The following is a 21,301-nucleotide window of genomic DNA, read 5'->3' on the forward strand; positions in this document are numbered from 1 at the left end:
GAAGGACTGCCATGCTGTAAACCTGGCCTGCACCAAGAGGACTGCCCTCTGAATGTCTGCGCCTGCTGCACAATGAGGAACTATAGCCCTAAGGACTTTGCCTTGTTTCAAAAAGAGAAGTATTAGACTCCTTGAAAGCAACAGATTAAAAGAGCTCTACCTGCATCATCTCCATCAAGAAGAATCCTACTGACTGCCATCTGCTGGACTTTAAAGGATTTGGCAAGTTGCATTGTGAGAACTGTACCGCCATAATATACAAAGACAACCTCCGTATTACCACACTAGAACAAGCCTTACTTCCTTCCATGGAGATAATGATCTTTAAAATAAACACTGGAAATAAACACCACTGGAAGGGTGCCTTAGTCTACCGACCTCCTGGCCCCGACACCAGCTTTTCACTAACTCTAACTGAAACACTTGCTCCACATATGAAAGCTAGAGAACATGTTATTCTACTTGGAGACTTTAATTTCCACGATGACACACCAGAGGACCCTGACACCAAGCTTCTCCTAGCAGACCTCGCCCTCCTAGGCCTACACCTGCGGAACAGTGGTCCTACCCACAGGGGCGGCCATACTCTAGATCTCATCTTTTCCAATGACCCGTCTATACACTGCCATCCCCCTAGATCAGTACACTGGTCTGACCATAGCATGATGGAATTTTCCTTCATGCAGCTAACTAAACCTTCCGATCCTTCTGCTACTCTGAGTACTAAACGTAGACCATGGCATAAGATCACTCCAGAGGCATTTGCAGAAACCTGGAACATACCAACTCTCTCTGACTCTGACAACACTGAGTCGGCCCTCGCCAAACTAAACATTACCCTCCTTGATACCATTAACCTCCTAGCCCCACAAAAATTGGTCAAACAACCATCGACTAATAATAAAAAGGAAACCTGGTACACTGAGGCGTTAAAAATATAAAAACAAAAGTGCAGAAAGCTAGAAAAATTATGGAGGAAGAATCACTCCAGTGAAAGCAAGGAGCTCTATCAACAAGCTGTCTCCTCCTATTACAAAAACATAAAAAAGGCAAGGAAAACCAGCCTTCAATCTCAAATAGATGAAGCAGACAACTCAACCAGAGAATTATATAAAATCCTGAGAAGTTTTACTAACCCCACAGCATGCGAAAGCCCTGACACCTTTTCTCAGGAGCTGTGTAATAAGATCTCACAATTCTTTGAAGACAAAATCGACACCATCTACAATAAAATACTGGCCAAACACCCCAATATTATAGAGACTGCTACCGCCCTCTGCTCACAAACTAATACTGAGACCTTCACTGACATCCCAGAAATCTCCGAGGATGACATAAAATCCTTATTAAACACAATAAAAACAGGGTCTCCCCTTGACCTTCTCCCCCCTAGAGTGATGAACACTCTGAGCACAGCTCTCTGCCCCGTCATCCAAAAAGTTTTGAACCTCTCCTACAAAGAAGGTAAACTCCCTCAGTAATGGAAAGAGGCAGTGGTGAATCCCATACGAAAAAACTCCATCTCCCCTTGGACAGAGCTCTCCAACCTCCGTCCTATCTCTCTGCTGCCGCTCCTGAGTAAACTGGCTGAGAAGCATGTCAACACCCATCTGTCCAGTTTCATAGAGGCAACAGGGGGCCTGGACCACTCACAATCTGGGTTCAGGCCCAACTACAGCACCGAATCTGCACTCCTCTCTGTGACCGATAACATCAAGATGTCACAGGATAGAGGAGGCTCAATGATTTTGGTGCTGTTAGACTTGTCGGCCGCCTTTGATACTGTGTCCTATAAGATCCTCGCGAGCCGTCTAAAGGGAGTAGGCATTGGAGGACAGGCCCTCTCTTGGTTGGAGAGTTTTCTGTCCGGGCGCTCACAATCCGTCAGTCTGGGACCCTATCGTTCCTCCTCAAGGGTGCTCACGAAGGGGGTGCCACAGGGCTCATGCCTAAGCCCCACATTGTTCAATGTGTACGTGGCCCCTCTTGCTGAGATTGTGAGGAAATACGGCTTCACCCCGGTGTCCTACGCTGACGACACCCAACTCCTCTACCCTTTCCATTTCCCTAAACTCCAATGTTAGGGATAATTTTGCTGAAGGCATGAGGGCTACCTCCAACTGGATGGCTGCCAACCGTCTCCAATGCAACGTTGGGAAAACGGAATTAATGCTCTTTGGAAAAGCATCCATACTATGGTCCCCTGATTGGTGGCCCCTAGATCTGGGACCAGTACCCACCCAAAAACTAACAGTAAAGAATCTGGGGGTGAAGTTAGATCAAAATTTGACCCTGAAGGAACATGTGAATGCAGTCGCTGGGGCATGTTTCCACACCATTGGTCTGTTAAGACGAGTTTTCCCATACTTACCAGACGACTACAGAAAGACCCTTGTGCAGACAATGGTGATAAGTAGAATTGACTACTGCAACGGGCTCCTGATACAAGCCAACGAGGATGCCATAAACCGCTTACAGGTAGTCCAAAATACAGCGGCAAGACTGATTTTGAATGCCCCCCCAGAACCCCCTCCAAGCCTCTGCTGAGAGAACTTCACTGGTTGCCAATACGACAACGCATCAAATTTAAAATCTGCTGCATTGTCCACAAATGCTTGTTCGGGAAAGCCCCCAACTATCTGACCCAAAAGTTACCCCTTTACAAACCAGACAGAGCGCTACGGTCAAGCAATCAACTGCTGATAAAAACTCCTCTTGTAAAAAAAAAACAGACAAGGTGGCAGAGCTTTTTCTCTGGTAGGGCCCACCCTATGGAACAACTTACCCCTCTGCATCAGGCAAATCCCCAACCACTCCGCCTTCAGGAAAAATTAAAAACCAACCTGTTCCTGGAAGAATAAATAACTAACTATCAGCCCATAACTACAACTCATTTGTAACATCTCTCCATGGCCACCTTGCGAGCAAAAGCGCGGAGATACCCCGCACGGGGTCGATTCTTGCGCTATACAAGAAGTTAAATAAATAAATAAATAGTCCCACTCTCTGATGAGCTACTCAGAAACTCTGGAACCTTGGATTTGTGTTTGGGCACTGTGAACCCTCAGGGACATACAGAATATTGGAGAACTTCTGTGAAAAATATCCATAAGGTGACTGGCACGACGTCTGAGTTAAGCCAGCTACCATTAACCGCGATGTGGCCTGGATTGCAGGTTCATCCCACCGAAAGCTCCGCAGCTTCCGACCTTTAGGATTTCACTGCGGCCTCACAGAAAAGCTGATAAACCCGCTCCAAACCTTGACTGACTATGTGCCATGTTCAACGTTGAGAGAAAAAGCTCCAGAAAAACAATTAAAGTGCAAAGGTATAATTTTGACAAAGGCCTTCCACTTTGTGTATCCGACCAGGGATCCATTTTGGTTGGCCTTAAACTTTGACTTTGTCCCAGTGTAGCACAAGCAGTTGTGCCAATTGGACGCTATTATTTTTTAAATGCCTATTCCTGGATTTTTGTTGTTCTGGTCAAATTCTGAAGGTAAAAATGTTTCCTATTTTTGCAAATTGGTGTGGGATTTTTATAGCCTGCGGTTTCTTACTTATTTAATGTAATGGTGATTTTTAATGCTTTACACACCTGGCTCATAAGTCGATCAGTCAAAATACACTATTCGATTTGTTAAAATCATAAAAGGAATTACATACATGCAAAAAACAAACAATTCATATATTTACAAAATAGTGCAAAACCCTTGTAAACGAATGCCATGCAATTAGTCAGGGATAAGGTAGCGTAAAAATGCAATTAATTAAGATAAAGCTTTTGAAGACACAGTTTTTGACTTAATTCTACATGCCACCACTAAAAAACTGGTATAAAAGGGGGTGGTGATGGACAGAGCATCTGAATCAATCAAACACTCACACCCAGTCAACAGATCTGGGTTTAATCCATCACCGTGGCTATATACGAATCAGTCTGACCCTGTGCCTCATGGGATTAGTCCAGCCCGAACTGCCAAGCCATGTCTTCCCTGGATCGGAAACAAGCTTCCGAGGACCGGTTTCTGGCATTCCAGACCCACCAGCCATCCTAATTTGGCAGTGGGTCTTTCAAGCATCCGCAGCGGTTTTCCCGCATCCTTCGGGTCCCTTATTCTTGTGTAAGGTCCCCAAGAGTTTTAACTAAAAAAGGGAAATGAGGCCACCCTTTGCTCTGCCCGCGCTGCTTGAGATGGCTGGAACGACAAAACATGTAAAGCCATCCAGCCAAAAACTGGGGGAGGGGTCCCACGTCTCTTGGATAGCTATAATGTCGTGACTGGCAATAAAATCTATCCAGGCTGTATCTACCCTTTTTTTGCTCTAATGCCAGCGACTTTCCAGCTGATAATTTTACCAGCCGCTGTCACATCGGGGTTGGAAGCCTTGCATGTGGCAAGCGTCATTGGAGCTAACTGTCAGTCGATTTCCTCTATGTCTGATAGGGGGGAAAATGGTTACTCAGAACCGGCCCAGACTCCGCTCCAACTGTATAGGGTCTCTGAGGGTGGGGTGCCATTGGGATACCTAAGCCCCCCATTGTGGAAAGCGGGCATAGATTTTTGTGCTTTAGACACCTGGCTCATAAGTTAATCCTGCCAGCTTGTTGGAAGGGATGAGCAAGGGAATGATCTTTTTTCGACCCTATCTAAACATTTTATAGTGTGGTTGGCCATATTGCTAGTGATAGGTGCACACTTACCTGTAATAATAATCCACCTACCAACGGTAATACGACAATTGTTGGAGTGTGAATGTACAGTCACTGTCCTTGGCTACTGAGGTTCTTCCACCATGGTGATCTCTGGATAGGCATTTGCTTGTGTTACCAGATGTTATTAGAGAAACATGAGGAGATTGTGAATGCTGCACACATAGAGAAGATGTAAAGAGCCAGGAGACACAACAACTGTGGCAACATTTAAATTAAGAATAAACTTGTTGGAAAATGTGAACTTAGCCGTCAGGAAAATTTGTTTTTCGTGGATTCAGTCCACTATGATTTTACTGTACTGTGAATGATGTGTACTCAGGTTGTTAAACCAAAGTTAACTTGTAAGGTTCTTTATTCTTCCACGTAAAAAAAACTATGCATTGATATTGAGTGACAGCACAAAATGGTGGGAGAAGCAGTGTAGATGAGGGTTCTGTCCCACAGTCCGTGACCTTTTATCTACAGCCTATTCTTTATTTTACGAAGAGCATTTTTAAAGTCTGTATTTCTTAATCCGTATATAATAGGATTACACAGTGGCGTTACAGCAATGTATGATAAAGACATGACTTTGTTATCATTCAATGAGTACGTTGATGAAGGTCGAACATAAGTAAAAGAAAGAGATGCATAGAATAAAATGACCACAGTGAGGTGGGAGGCGCATGTAGAGAAGGCCTTTAGTCTCCCCCTTGTAGATTTAATTTTTTGGATAGACACAGTGATGTTGATGTAAGATGTAACGATTGAAAGAAAGGACATCAGCAAAACTGTAGCTCCTAAGATGTAGGTAATTGTGTCAATTCTGTGAGTGTTGCTGCATGAAATCTTCAGAAGAGCTGCAACATCACAAAAGAAGTGGTTGAGACTATGTGGTTGACAGAAGGTGAGCTTAGACATTAGCACAGTGTGTGGCAGTGGGACCAGGAAGCTAAGTCCCCAGCTCCAAGAAGCCAGCTGCATACAAAATGCCCTATTCATTGCAGTTGTATAATGTAATGGGTTGCAGATGGCTACATACCGATCATAAGCCATGACTGTGAGAAGGAAAAATTCAGTAGACACTAAACAAATGAAGAAATACATCTGCAATAGGCATTCATTAAGAGAAATGCACCTGCCATGCTGAAAAAAGTGTGCCAACATTTGTGGGAAAATGGCAGAGGTATAACTGATGTCGAGGAAGGCCAAATTTGAGAGAAAGAAATACATTGGAGTCTGCAGTTCTGCGCTTGAGTAAATTGTTGCCATAATAATAAGATTTCCTGCAAGAGCGATCAGGTAAAACAGGGAAAATATCACAAACATTGGAATCTGCATCTGTGGGAGATCTGAGAATCCTACAATCAGGAAATCTTCTAATGAACATATATTCTTGCCTGCAAAATTCTTGTCTGCCATTTGATCATCAATGCTTTTGGCCTTGGATCTAAAGAAACAGTCTAGAAAAAAAAACAAGCAATATTAATAACAATTACAGAAGCAGAATTTGAAAGTGTGGCACTCAAAAGATGTACATCTCATTACCCATGCCCTAAGACAAAATAATAGTAGAAGTTAAAAATATGTATGATATTAATATTGTTTAGGAGGTATATGTATGTTGAGTAGTTGATTGTTATTTAGATAAATAAAAATAGTTAAGATGTCAATCTATCACAAGGGTATATTACCGGAACACTGACATGTAAATATCATGCTACAAAACTAATTGCCTGAATGTTTATTGCACAAATATGGTGAAGTTAAGTATTTACATGTAAGTATAAATGTACTATTCTTAGGTATCTCTTTATCTCCCTATCTCTCTCTCTCCCATATATATACATATAAACATGTGTCGTGAACAAGACACTTCTGGTGTTAAAACACGTGCTGCTCATTAAAACTGCAATCTGCAATTTACCTGCTGGGAGTGCACATGTTTTTGTTATTGGATATTGAAATTTTTTTTTGCAAATACATATAAATATATAGGTTACCCAAGGTTACATACAAAGATGTTTGGAACAAGCACATAACTTGCTAGGTGTGGTTTATAGACGATATTGTTATGGTATGAAATGGTTCAAAGAACAAGTGACAGCTTTCATTGATAACATCAATCACAATGGTTTCAAATTTGCAATTCAAGGCAGTGATAGACAAAAAAGTGATAGATTTCCTTTATGTGCATGTTCAGGTCAATTAACAATAGACTAGACACCAGCTTTCACAGGAAGAGCACTGCAGGGAACTCCACCCTCCATGCATCCAGTTTCCAACCTTATCATTTAATTAAAAGCAGCCCTATGGGGAGTTTCTTAGACTGCAGAGAATTTGCAGTACTGATCAGGCATTCGAAGACTGTGCTAAGAAGCCATCAGTAGATTTACTGACAGGGGCTGCAGCAAACAGACCATCCAGTCAGCCCTCAACAAAGTTAAAAAAGTCCCACGGTAAAACTTATTATACAACTGCAACTCAAGGCCACCCAGGCGAACTAGTATTGGGGAATCCACAAAGCAAATCAGTCAGTAAAACGAGACTTATAACCACCTACAGTAGACAGCACAGACAGATCAAGGTCATAATCAATTCTAATTGGCTTTTTATAAGAACTGACATGATTTTAAGAGGTTTCTTTTCATCCCAGTCCACGTTGATGTGTAGAAAAGCAAAATTCATGCACAATGCATTGGTCAGAAGCAGTCCAAAGATACAATTTGGGACTCTAAATCCAAAAAAAGTGGCTAACACCCATACATGGATTTTATAAATGCAGCTGGTGCAGAATGTGCTAATTTGGCACTAACACAACGTAATATTCCTCTGTGTTTGGTCCTACAATCAACCAACTCAAAGGGATATACAATTGCTGTACATAATTCACAGTTTATGTTTTAACTTGTACCTTTGGTCTGCAATACAAGGAGAGCACCAACTTGCCAGCGCATGTGTGAATTCTCCAACATCTAAGGGCAATTGTTAACTCTGATATATCCTACCCAGTGGCCAGGCACTTTAAGGGTATGCACAGCCTGGACCTGAATTTCCGGAAATAGTTTGTCATGGGACAATATCCCCACTAACAAGAGGAGGGAACAGAGAGAAATGTTTGAGGAGGCTGGAGTGCAAGTTCATTTTGGAGCTGGACACACAAACACATAATGGATTAAACAATGGGGAGGAACTCAATAACAAACTTTATTGGTAGTGGGTGGATCATCTAGCTCTTTGATCCTCATTGTGTTTACATATATTTTTATATTCAGCTGCATGAGACTCAAAGTTATAGGGTATATAGTTAATTATCATTTTATGACAGCTCTAATTTGAGGGGGAAGGTTTCACCAATTACACTTTTAGCCATACCTCTTCTCCGCGCTCTGCACTTTATTCCTCAGGGGGTCCCAAAGCTCAATTTTTGATCATCCAGGAATTAAGTAGTAATTTTGAGTATGCATGGTTTAATTGATTAGGCTGCACTCATCCATGGAGAAGTACTTTTGCTGCTACCTATCCCGGTCCCTAGTAGATATAGGTTTTTATTTTAGCACTTAACCACATCTTTGGAGCACTATGGCATTTTTTTTTACTAATCCTGGCACTGAGTGTCAGGAGCACGCAGGCTAGTCGTCTTATCTCGGATTTGTATTAACAGCTCTTATTTCATATGAATGTTTTTTTTAAAAAAATTCATCACACAGATATAGACTTGTCATAAATGAGAGAATAATATTGCACAAAGGAATTGGCAGTCTCGATATACCTGCACCAGCACTTTTCTTATTACTCCAGGTGGAGAGAGGTACAACATCGACACAGGAAACATTGGCACTTTGCGCTTTTATATAAGCATGGGCTGGAAATTCGTTCCGCTCACGGAATTTGCGGATTTTCCGCGATATCGCGATCCGCGAATCTCGCAAAATCGCAGTAAAATACGCAAATCAACTGGGACGAATTTTCAGCCAAGCACTTACAGGGTTACAGCAGCAGGTGCAAAAGTTGAAGCTAATTTTTTGTAACCTTTTACAAAAGGGTTACAAAGAAATTAACTTCAACTTGGGCATCTGCTGCTGTAAGCCTGTAAGTGCTTCCTGGCACCTCGTTGCCTACTTGCAACTATTCTCTGACTCTTCTCTGACCCTTGAAGCAGGGTAAGAGAATAGTTACAAGTAGGCAATGAGGTGCCTGTCACGAACATTAAACCTCAACAGGAAGCACTGACAGATATAAAAACAAGCATTTGCAATGCAATAGGTCTCGCATTAGGACAGTTTGAGCTATTGGTCTTGTAAATGACAATTTTTTTAATTTATGTGTTGGTTTTGAAAATAGCTAAATTAATAGCTTTGTCATTTACAATGCCAATAGTTATAACTTTCGCAAATGTGTCACCTATAGCATTTGTAATGCAACATGTTTTGTATTTACGTGACTTAGATGTATTGATATTACAAATTACAATGGCTTTGAATTTTTTTAAATAATTAATACTTAAATAAAAGTGATTTTGATTTATAATGGCAATAGCTTAAACGTTTGTAAATAACTTTTGTGAAGAATATGTTCAGTGTATTTTATTGTGACGAAAATCCAAGAACAGAAGTGAAATATTAACATCTTTTTGTGACATTTGTAATAAAGCTTGAAACATTGAGAGAACATATTTGAACCCGTTGTTGTTGAATGGTTGCACAGATTGATGCTGGGGTGGCGCTGAGTGGTGCTGTGGTGATGCTGAGTGGTGCTGTTGTGATGCTGAGTGGTGCTGTGGTGGTGGTGAGTGATACTGGGATGGTGCTGAGTGATGCTGTGGTGGTGCTGAGTGGTGCTGTGGTGGTGCTGATTGATAATGTGGTGATGCTGAGTGATGCTGTGGTGGTGCTGAGTGATGCTGTGGTGGCGCTGAGTGGTGCTGTGGTGATGCTGATTGGTGCTGTGGTGCTGAGTGATGCTGTAGAGGTGCTGATTGATGCTGTGGTGGTGCTGAGTGGTGCTGGGGTAGCGCTGTGTGATGATGTGGCGATGCAGAGGGCAGAAAGGCACAAAAAGCAGTCTAACAAAGGGCAGAAGGGCAGAAAAACAAGGGAAAAACGGGTCGAACAGAGGGTAGAAGGGCACAAAAAACAGTCTAACAGAGGACAGAAGGGCAGAAAAACAAGTGAAAAACAAGTCTAACAGAGGGCAGAAGGGCACAAAAAACGAGTCTAACAGAGGGCAGAAGGGCACAAAAACAAGGGAATAACAGAGGCAGAAGGGCACAAAAACGAGTCTAACAGGGGGCAGAAGGGCAAAAAAACAAGGGAAAATCGAGTCTAACAGAGGACAGAAGGGCAGAAAAACAAGAGAAAAACGAGTCTAACAGAGGGCAGAAGGGCACAAAAAACGAGTCTAACAGGGGGCAGAATGAATCCCGCGCTGCGTGTTTGTCCACGAGATGCCACCTTTTTGTGCAATACCTCTACTCAACTGGAGTACTTTCTACTGTCTAATCAGTAAGTGCTCCCTCGTTGGCTAAATGTATAGGGGCAGATTTACAATAACGGGCGCATCCCCAGGGATGCGCCAGTTATTGTGCGCCGTAGCTCCGCCACCCATGGTGCGCCGCATTTACAATGCAGCGCACCATGTGGCAAAAACGGCACAGATGCATCACGCATCTGTGCCATAAAAGCAGCGCATTGCTGGAGCAACGTTGCAAGCGCGACACAGCTCCAGCAATGCTCTGGGGGGCCCTATCTCCCCAATGCGGCGTCAAGCCTTGCGCCTGCTTTTGCCTAAAAGTGACTGAGTAAAATCTTGTAGATTTCACTCAGCCACTTTTAGGAGGCGTTCCTGCGCAGGAACGCCCTCCCCTGTGCCAGAACGCCTCCTGATGCCGCAGGGCTTTACAATGTGACGCATCTCTCAGATGCGTCACGTTGTAAATACCCAGCACCATGGCGCATCTTTTGTGCTGCCGCTGCATCACAAAAATGAGGTAACTGCGGCGCAAAAGAGGCGCAAGCGGCTTGTAAATCTGCCCCATAGTGCTTTTACTACACTGTAGCTGCGTAAAGGGCCAGAAGATGTGTCACCAGTGACCATGTGTGCCTGTGCCTGTGTTACAGGCACACATGGTCACTGGAGACACATCTTCTGACCCTTTATGCAGCTGCAGTGTAGTAAAAGCACTATACAATTACCTAATGAGGGAGCACTTACTGGATTAGCCAGTAGAAAGTACTCCAGGGCAAATCGCAAAAATATCAGCGATTTTGCACGAAAATTCGCGAATTCGCAGATTTTTTTGCGATTTCACCGCGAATTCGCAAATTTCACCCATGCTTACTTTTATAGGATTTGATGAGGAGGCTTGTACTGCAGCAATGAAAGTAAGGATGTTGTATGGCATTTAAACGAGTAGTAAGTGAAGCACTAAGTTATATACCAGCATTATTCTGAATTTTTACCAGAATGTGCTTTTTTAGATCTAGTTCATCTAGAATACTTTTTTGTTGAGCATTGTTGAGATTTGTACTAATGTTCATATCAAACCAGATCATTGAAGTCAGTCTGTTTTCAATAACTATGCCTGTTTTGATTCACGTGGTGTGTCAGTACTGAAATATGTCTTGTCATGTGAGCAAGCCCAGTGAGGTGGGTGAAATGCATCATCCTGCCATACGATCAATAAAGTATTTCAATAGCATGTGTCCCATCTCAAGCAGAGCAGCGCTGTGGGATTCAAAATTTGTATATACATATATGTGATCAAGCCATTCCGGTGGTGAAACGCGTTATGGCCGACTAAGAAGAATAAACGCTACTTTTTGCACTCAATTTGGGCTCGTGTCTGCTTATCGTTGCATGCTGGAGACATCACGCGGCGTCTGATCTTCCTGAGCAGCTCTTGGGATATATATATATATATATATATACCAAAAAACAAAGCCTACAGAAAAGGTATAGTAAGGAAATATAATTCAAAATGCCGTAGAAATTCACTGAAAAAAGGTTACAGGGAGGTTACAGTGAGGCTAATATTTAACTCATACAAACCAAGAGAAATTCAGCAGTTATAGTAACTGGAGCTAACTATAACTCACACCCCACAATGCACTGCTTATGACCTCACATATTACATCACACATAACATGATCAGTAACAAAACTGAAGACATCTCAAATGACATCATTGATGACATCATCCACTGAAACACTGACACACCCAATTATTCCCCCATAAAATATGTCCTACACAATAACCAACACACTAATTTACAGAACCCATGCAAACACACACCCATCTCTTCACTCATCCATAAAGCCAGTAACACATCAACTCACCCATAGAGCTAATAATGGAAGTACTAACTCACTCCTTCCTAAGACCTTCAAATGGATCCCCCTTGAACACATAAAGACTGCCACTCATGCCCTGGTCACCGGCAGACTCGACTATGGCAACGTACTCTATGCAGGAATAAACAAAAACCTCTCCCGCAAGCTACAGAATATCCAGAACGCCGCCGCAAAACTGAACCTCAACCTGCCAAAACACTGCCATATCTCCCAGCATCTGTGCACACTCCAATGGCTCCCCATCAAGGCAATAATCACCTTCAAGATACTCACCTACACACACAAGGCCCTCCATGGCACCGGACCAGCATACCTGAACAATCCATTCAAATTCCACACACGCCAAAGGACCTTCAAACGCCGACGACACCCAGATGGTGGTGGCAGCCTATAAAAATCAAATCAAGCCTCCCCATCAATGCAGTTTCAAAGCTGCATGATGGAAATAAATAGATGGATGTATGACATTACAAAGCATACTTTTACAACGCCTACCTTTACAACGCAATTTTTACACCGCAACATCCATTACAACGCATACCATTACAACGCATGCCATTACAAATTCTTTGAAACTACCTTTACAACGCATTCCACTACAACGCATACTACCTTTACAACGCATACCATTACAACGCATAACATTACGTTGCATGTAAGGTAAGTGTTGGATAGTGTAGGGGTTAAAAATACTATTCTAACTCCAGGGGGTGCAACAGTAGGGCAAGTGTTGGATAGTGTAGGGGAACAATTTACCATTCTAACTCCAGGGGGTGCAACAGTAGGGTAAGTGTTGGATAGTGTAGGGGTAAAAATTACTATTCTAACTCCAGGGGGTGCAACAGTAGGGTAAGTGCTGGATAGTGTAAGGGTACTATGTGTTGTAATGCTATGCGTTGTAATGGTATGCGTTGTATTGACTGCGTTGTAATGGCATGCGTTGTAGTGGTGTGCATTGTAGTGTCATGCGTTGTAATGGTTGCGTTGTAAATGCATCTGTTGTAATGGATGTTGCGTTGTAAAAGTTTAGTTGTAATGGTAGTGGGGTGCAAAAGTTGCATTGTAAAGGTTGATTCCCTAAATAGATGGAAGAGAAACAACTGTCTTTGGCTCAATTTCGGGAAAATCGAAGTGGTAATCTTTGGGAATTTGCAACCAAGATGGGTCGACCTTTGGTGGCCGGCAGATATGTGGGAACTGCCAAAACTAGTCCAGAAGGCAAAACACGTACTGGTCGATAGTAAACTCACCTTATCTCAGCAGACTAATGCTATCATATCTACTTCCCTTTTTCTACAATATATTCCTGATGACTCCAAAAGGGTGGTAGTGACTACACTCGTGCAGTCAATGCTAGACTACTGCAATGGACTTTACATTAATATGCAGAAGCAATACCTAAAAAAGCTCCAGATGATTCAAAATGCATCTGCAAGGCTGCTTCTCAATGTCCCTAAATATGAGTCTGTAACTATGGAAATTCGAAGAGTTCACTGGCTCCCAGTGGCACAGCGCATTAAGTTCAAAGTCCTATGTCTTGCTTACAAGGCCATAAGCGACTCCCAACCAATGTTTCTCAAGAAGCTTTTCTCCTGGTATCAATCACCCAGACAACTGCGCTCTGATGCTAGACTATTGATGGTTCCCAGGATCCGAACCTTATGCTGGGGAGGTCGTAGTATCTCATACGGCACACCAAAATTATGGAAGAAGCTACCATTTGCTATAAGAAATGCCGGCTCTCTCACCACTTGACATGGCTTTTTCACAACTAGCTGGTTCTTCAAGGCTCACCATTGTCTAAGGGCAAGACACCTCTGGGTATGTGCGCACTCAATACGTTGTATTAACAGTCAACTATACAAAGACTCACTCAGCTACCCACCTACTCATACATGCACTGACACACCCACTCGCTTACTAGTACAACAACTCACACAGTGTATACAGTCTGTTATATACCCAGTCACTCATATATGCTCCACTTACACACCCAATCACTTACCCATAAAAACACTTCAACAGCAAGTTACATTAGTATATATGTTTAAAACTCACTAACTTTCAGAAAACACTCCCAATCACTGGAAGATGTCATCAGTGATGTCATTTGAAATGTTGTAAGCTATTTCATCTACGATGTCACTAACCATGTCATGAGTGAAGTAATATGTGAGGTCATCGGGGGTGCATTGCGGGTCTTGAGTTATAGTTAGCTTAGGTAACTATATCTGCTGAATTTCTCTGGTTTTGTACAAGTGAAATGTTAGTCTAACTATAATGTCCCTATAACCTTTGTTTTTTTCAGTGACTTTTCTAAGGTTCTTTTTAATTCTATTTTCTAACTATGACGTCTTTGTAACCTTTGTTTTTCTATGAATGTCTAAGGGTGCTATAATTCTACTTCCTTCCTCTAATGTCCCTATAACCTTTGTTCCATTGAGAATTTTAACTTTTTTTATTCTATTTCCAAACTAAGGGGTCGATTAGGATTGCGGATTTTCCGCATCCTCTGGGCCGGCGGAAGCCACCGCCGGCCCAGAGGATGCGGAAAATCCGCTGCGGACCCACCAAAGACCCACCGCCACATTAGGATGGCTGGTGGGTCCTGGTTTCAGTCTGCTGCTTTTCCGCCGCGGTTGGCTTACAACCGTGGCGGAAAAGCTCTAATATGGTGGCGGTGTCTCTCAGACACCGTCAGCCATATTAGGATGGGTTTAAAAAAATGCTTTTCAGCGGCAGTTTTTCCACCATGGAAAAGCATGTGGAACTTCACTGCGGCGGTCTGTTGCGGGCCCCCAGGGTGAAGGTGGGTGGGGGGTGCACATGGGGGGTACCATAGCCCCCTGAATGTGTATGCATAAAGCGGCTGGCACCGCGTGGTGTGCTGTGGGCGTATGCTGGGGGTGTGGGCGTGTGCAGTGCGCATGATTACAGAAAAAAAGCGAGCGTTGTGCCCAATATTTCATTCTTTTTTCTTCCCAGATTCTGTACATTCCAGCTCCGGGTGTCCACCCTGCTCCCTTTAAATACCACTGCACCCCATAATCATAACCCACCCTTACACCTTAAAATACCCCAACACCCTTAAACACTAACCCATCTTAACCCTATAAATATACCCTGTACCCCAAAACCCAAACCTATCCCTAAACCCTAAAAATACCCCTGTACCCCAAAAGCCAAACCTAGCCCTGAACCCTATAAATACCCATGTACCTCAAAACCCAAACCTACCCCTGAACCCTAAAAATACCCCTGTACCCCAAAACCCAAACCTAGCCCTGAACCCTAAAAATACCACTGTACCCCAAAACCCAAACCTACCTCTGAACCCTAAAATACCCTTGTACCCCAAAACCCAAACCTAGCCCTGAACCCTTAAAATACCCCTGTATCCCAAAACCTAAACCTACCCCTGAACCCTACAAATTCCCCTGTACCCCAAAACCCAAACCTAGCCCTGAATCCTAAAAATAACCCTGTACCCCAAAACGCTAACCTACCCCTAAACTCTAAAATACTCCTGTACCCCAAAACCCAAACCTAACCCTGAACCCTTAAAATACCCCTGTACCCCAAAACCCAAGCCTACCCCTGAACCCTAAAAAAATACCCCTATACCCCAAAACCCAAACCTAGCCGTGAACCCTAAAAAATACCCCTGTACCCCAAAACCCACACCTATCCCTAAACCCTAAAACTACCCCTGTACCCCATAACCCAAAACTATATCTGAAACCTTAAAATACCCAAACACCCCAAAACATATACCTCAGTACCCAAAAACATATACCCCTATACCCATACTTATCTTATCCAAACATAAAAAAACATGCTTTTACCATTCATACATTAACAACGAACTTCGTTGTAAATGTATGTGTGGTAAAAGCATACAAAATGTAATGCCATTGCGGAGTCATGGTACTTTCGTAATGAAAGTATGCGGAGTGATGGTATGCGGAAAGAAAGTTGCGGAATAATGGGTGTTTACCCTCCTCCGGTAAGTACATTGGTGGCAAGGCGGCCCACATCTCCAGCAACATACTCATATTTTTTCACTACCGATTTGAAAAATGCACAGGTCTCTCTCATTGATGGCCAGCACCGACATACAATTTTAGACACACCTCTTGCCACAAGTTCTAGAATTGCGAACTTTAGAGCTGGGAAACTACGTCTCGACATCAGCTCAACATCCTGTGATTCCAGGCAAATCATTTTGTCTACCCGTGCATACCACAAATGAATGTTTTCTTCTGTAATGTAATGTAAATTGTGCTCATGCCATGTTGTCGAGTTCAGCTCAACATCCTGTGATTCCAGGCAAATCGCTTTGTCTCCCTGTGCATACCACAAATGAATGTTTTCTTCTGTAATGTAAATTGTGCTCATGCCATGTTGTCGAGTTTGCGCTATATAATATTGCAAAGAAAAATAAAGTAGGGAAACTTGAGTTCACACACTTCTGAATCGGAGCGTTTCACAGGCCTGTAACAGATAAGAAATGCTATCAAAACAAAATCCTACAAAACAATATACTACTGGACGGCAGCAATTCATACCCGGACAACGTCGGGATGGGCTGCTAGTATTTGATAAAGGGTGACTCTTTTCATCTTATGTGCAGCTAAGCCTGTTGGTGCAGTAACTACGCACAGCAACATGGGATCTGTTTTCTTCTTTAGACAACTTGTCAGTACTTTAATCAAAACATTTTTTCCAGTTTCAGCTTGACTACTTATGTACTACAGTAGAACTGGATTATAGGTAGAACATGCACACTCTTTTTCTCATGAGGAAATCCATGTTCTGCTTTACCTTTTACCTATTCAAAAATGTCTTTCTGATCTGTATTCAATTGCTGTATTAGTTGTTCTAGATCCACAGTTTCTCTGTTTTGCTTGCTGCATTGCATTCACCACCTCATTCACGGGTGCTGCAGATTTATTTTAAATGATTGACTGTCCAAGAGGATCGTGACTTCCAGGTGCAGAACTTTGACTGCTCTGAGCACTCAATGGTGTCTTTGACAGCATTGAATGAATCTGCATAACAGTCAAATTCTCTAAGTAGCTCGCTTTCAGTTCACCATGGCTTGAACAACTGCAACAAGCCTAAATAGAAAAACTCTCTTTTGCCGAAAGTTTGGAAACTTAGGTTTTGATCGTTGATTAAATGTCCTTTGTAATGTCTGCCCAAACATCATTTATTCAACAAGAGCAAATTTTCCTTCTTCTACGTTTTCACTAACATTATTTCTGAATGTATAATGTTGAAGTATTCCATAGGGACGCATCCTTTCCAGATGGGGACTCCTTTTGGACCAGTATTTATCCAGGGTGTTAGTCTTCAGAATATCTGTACTGTGCGGCTCAAATTCTGCAACATATTGGATTTCAGGAAAATAGTTGACTTCCCTGTTATGAGTGTTAGCAAGCCCTAATCTCAACTACACACAAAAAAGAAGTAGACGTAAACTATAACTCGCTACTAGAAACTGGCAGCAAAATTAATATGTCTGAAAAACTGCCCTTACCCACAACATTGTAGCATGCTTCATTATTGGGCTGCTTAACAACACCCCTGTGCAGACCAACGAATGTGGTGAAGCAATAGGGATGGGGAAACACCACAAACAGGAAGAAGAGTAGGGTTCAAGCAAAGAAAATATTATGCGCAGAAAATAGATTCTAAAACAAGCTCAGGAATATCCACTTCCCTATTTTATTCCCAGATTCCCTGATCTAGATTAAAACTACAAATAGAGGATGGTGGATATAGGGTTGGTTATAAACTGTTCACCTCTCCTCTCTGCATGTAAGTCAACATGTTTCTGCTGGTTATTGTGTCTTTTCTGGCTTTCGTCAGGACTGCAAGATCCCCTGTATTATATACTCCTTTCCTACCTTCATTTCAGTAGATCGAGGACTGGCCCAGTTTTTTCATACAGGATGTGTACTCGCACTTCAGACAAGATCTGTGGATTGGAAATATAATCAAGTGAAAAAAATTTGCAAAAAAAGAGAACGCGTATGTGTATAGATAAAGAAACATCTAACTGTGCCATTCTAAATAATTACTAAGAGAGAACCACCACATAAAAACACCCCTGAACGAGGTCTGTGCATAGGTGTAGTTTAACAGCCTAATGATGAAAAAATGTTGCGGGTGAGGGCAGTTTTTCAAACATATTAACTTTGCTGCTAGTGTCTGGGTGTGAGTTATTGTTTACTACTTCTTCTTTTTGTGTGCAGTTAAGTATTTTTAGTGGAGTTCAAAGTAGGAGTTCTTCCTCTTCCCACTTGTCTGACTGTGATTCAAGCCCTAAACTCCCCCATAGAAGTCCTCTAGATTTCAAAAAACAATTGCGAGAAAGCATTTTCAAACAAAAACTGTATGATTTCTTTGTAAGACTCTTTTCTGCTGAAATCGCCTTTCACATCTCCTTCATCTCAGTTTTCTCTGACCTTGTTATATAAGAAGTGACGTACCAAGCAATACCTATTAAGTTGTTTACTACAAACTGAACATCCTTGTTTGCATTCCACATCTTCAGAATCACAGAGTTGTAGTCGTTAATGTACTTTTGTCGCAGGGATTCTATGCAAACACTGAACTATGCACAGGATTATAGGACCTTGGTGCAAAGGGACTGAGTCATCCTACCACCTTAGTACCTACAAGCCCAGGACTGACTAGCAATATAACACACTCTAAGCTGGAATAAACAAAAACCTCACCCTCAAGCTACAAAACATCCAGAATTCCGCCACAAGACTGGTCCTCAACCTGCCAAGACACTGCCAGACTGGCATACCTGAACAGCCAAATCAAACTCCACGCACCCCAAAGGACCCTACGATCAGCCCAGCTCTCCAACGCAGGAAAGACCAGATCGGGAGGCTGCTCCTTCTCCTTCCTTGCAGGCAGAGCATGGAACGCCCTACCGCTCCACCTCAGACAGACAACATCACTCCCCATCTTCACAAGAAACCTCTACACTTGGCTCTTCGACAGACCACCTCCTTGATGGGCTGAAACCTGCACCTCCCCTTCTCCCCAGCACCTTGAGACCCTTACTGGTAAGTAGTTGCGCTTAACAAACACATGATTGATTGGATGATTGATGGTGTTTCACTTGCTCTCCTACTCACTCACAGAGAAACAAATGATTAGACACCCCAGAACATAGCGCGATCAGATCTCTCAGGAATAGCGGTACCAAGACACACCCTTTCGCTTGTACTTGTCCACAATAAGATCTGACAAAGACACTAAAAAGTTTAAAATATATATTTCAAATAACGTGCCCTAACATGCAGTATTTGTGCAACAACAAAAAGCAGGAAAATGCATAGTATAAATACAGTCAGCATAGCAGCTAGTCCATAAATCATGAAGGGAGATGTCATTATAAAAAGACAGTGGAGCCTAACCTCCCTCCCCCTGCTAAGAAAAAATATTATTATATATTAGAAGATCTCTGGGGTTTGTCAGCAGACCCCATACATTAGCCTACAGATGGTAGATCTACATCATAGGTGTTGTCTCACTCTTCCCTCTGGAAAGGTCCTTCTCCAAGTGTGTGCTACCTACTCATGTATTCTAATGAAACCCAATTACATTTGTCCAAACAGCAGATGCATTGGTATGTTTTGTCTAAGGGCTAAGGTATGGACAGGTCAAAATAACAAGGGGCATTGTTGTTCGGCCTTGCACATAATGTTCAGTCAAAATCCCAGGAACATACAGAGAGTGAACACAGAGATGAGTACTCGTTTGAAAGCAGCCATAGAATATATTTGCAAAAAATAAAGACAAGTAGTAACTTGCACAAAGCAGGAGGCAGGCTGCAACATGCTCATGCTAATTTACTGAAGACAACAATGCCCCTATGGGCCATGTGACACTTGGAGGTCTCTTTTCTTCTTATATTGTATGTATTTTTTGATGACTTGTTTGTAAGTGTATACTTGACTGTAGACCAGAAGCTGTTGACTCTTCCTTGTGAGATAACAGGTTGTGCAAATCCGAAACAACATGTTGTATCAAATTTACCTTTTGCTCTGTATTTTCTCTGACAGTATCATCTGCATTTATGATTTTGTAATCATAGAACTTAATATTTTGTGCCCACTTTCCTTTTGATGGACCAAGTTACAAACTGCTGAATCAAACACAACACAGAATCATCACTGCCTGTTCCAAAGTTTGGGGCATCTCTTACTCACAACAGCATATGAATTTTGGGAGCACCTCTGACTTGGACCTCTTTGCACCAAATGAAATCAGTCACTTCACCAAGAGGAGGTTTCGAATTGTTCAAGATGAAAGCCATCACTGCTCGAAATCTGTGATTGAAACATTTGAACGGTCTTCAGATGAATGCCTTTTGTATTTGAATTTGCCTACTGTAAGAATTCGAGCCGGTCATCCCATGCATACTCAGCACAACTGACAAACAAAAACCAAGTAGGTGCTCCTCAACGTGCACTAGAGTACACTATGTTGCAAATACCAATAGTCATTAGTTTCTCATTGGCATGCCATTTGATTTACTAAATTATATTCCAAGTGTTCATCTTTTCCTTGAACTTTCTCTGGAAATTCTCTTGCAGACATATTCTGCAAATTAACTCCTATTAACAAGTCAATTTCAAATAGTAGGTGCATTATATACAAAATCTAGGGTCTTCTGAATAAAGTCAAGTAGATCTACAATCTGCTGCAGATATTTGCACAGGCCACTTGTCATACCTGTCACCTACTCAAGTAGGAAAAAGATGTGGGAAACACCTAGCGTATAAACTTTTCTCCCACACACTTAATGGAGCTCCTTTCACCTCCTTCATTTGAAACAGATCTGTGGCATTACCAATAGCCTCTTTAGCTTGCAAATGGTGGATGCTATAATGTTCGTAGATTTCTTCTGTTATGGACTGATCCACCTTCTCAATCTGACCTGTTAATTGAAATATATGATCCTCCATATGTGTGATATCTTGTAGGCTTTTTAAACTTCTATAATAAACATTATTTTGTATCAGATATAAAGTTGATCTTTGAACTTTGGTAACATCTACTATCTCCTGCCATATCGTCTTGCTCTTGATAGGCACACCATTAACAAGAATTATACGTCCTTCTTTTAAATATCTATCTACCCCTACAGTTTCAATATTTTTCTTGACATCTAATGGCGAATACACTTCTCTACCTTTTAAACCTTTCTGCGGATCTGAGGTG

At 42.2% G+C, this 21,301-nt stretch overlaps 1 protein-coding gene across 1 annotated transcript in view; it reads right to left on the reverse strand.

Moving 5' to 3' along the window:
* Nucleotides 1-5,177: 5,177 nt before the first annotated feature.
* The window catches only part of LOC147700775 (olfactory receptor 1L4-like), a 41,481-nt gene continuing 25,357 nt past the window's right edge, over nt 5,178-21,301 (reverse strand). The window contains exon 2 of the mRNA XM_086929229.1: nt 5,178-6,160. Coding sequence (XP_086785355.1) covers nt 5,178-6,160 — 983 coding nt within the window. The remainder of the gene's footprint in view (nt 6,161-21,301) is intronic.

The sequence above is a fragment of the Lissotriton vulgaris genome, chromosome 7 (assembly GCF_964263255.1).
Source record: "Lissotriton vulgaris chromosome 7, aLisVul1.2, whole genome shotgun sequence".
Lineage (NCBI taxonomy): Eukaryota > Metazoa > Chordata > Amphibia > Caudata > Salamandridae > Lissotriton > Lissotriton vulgaris.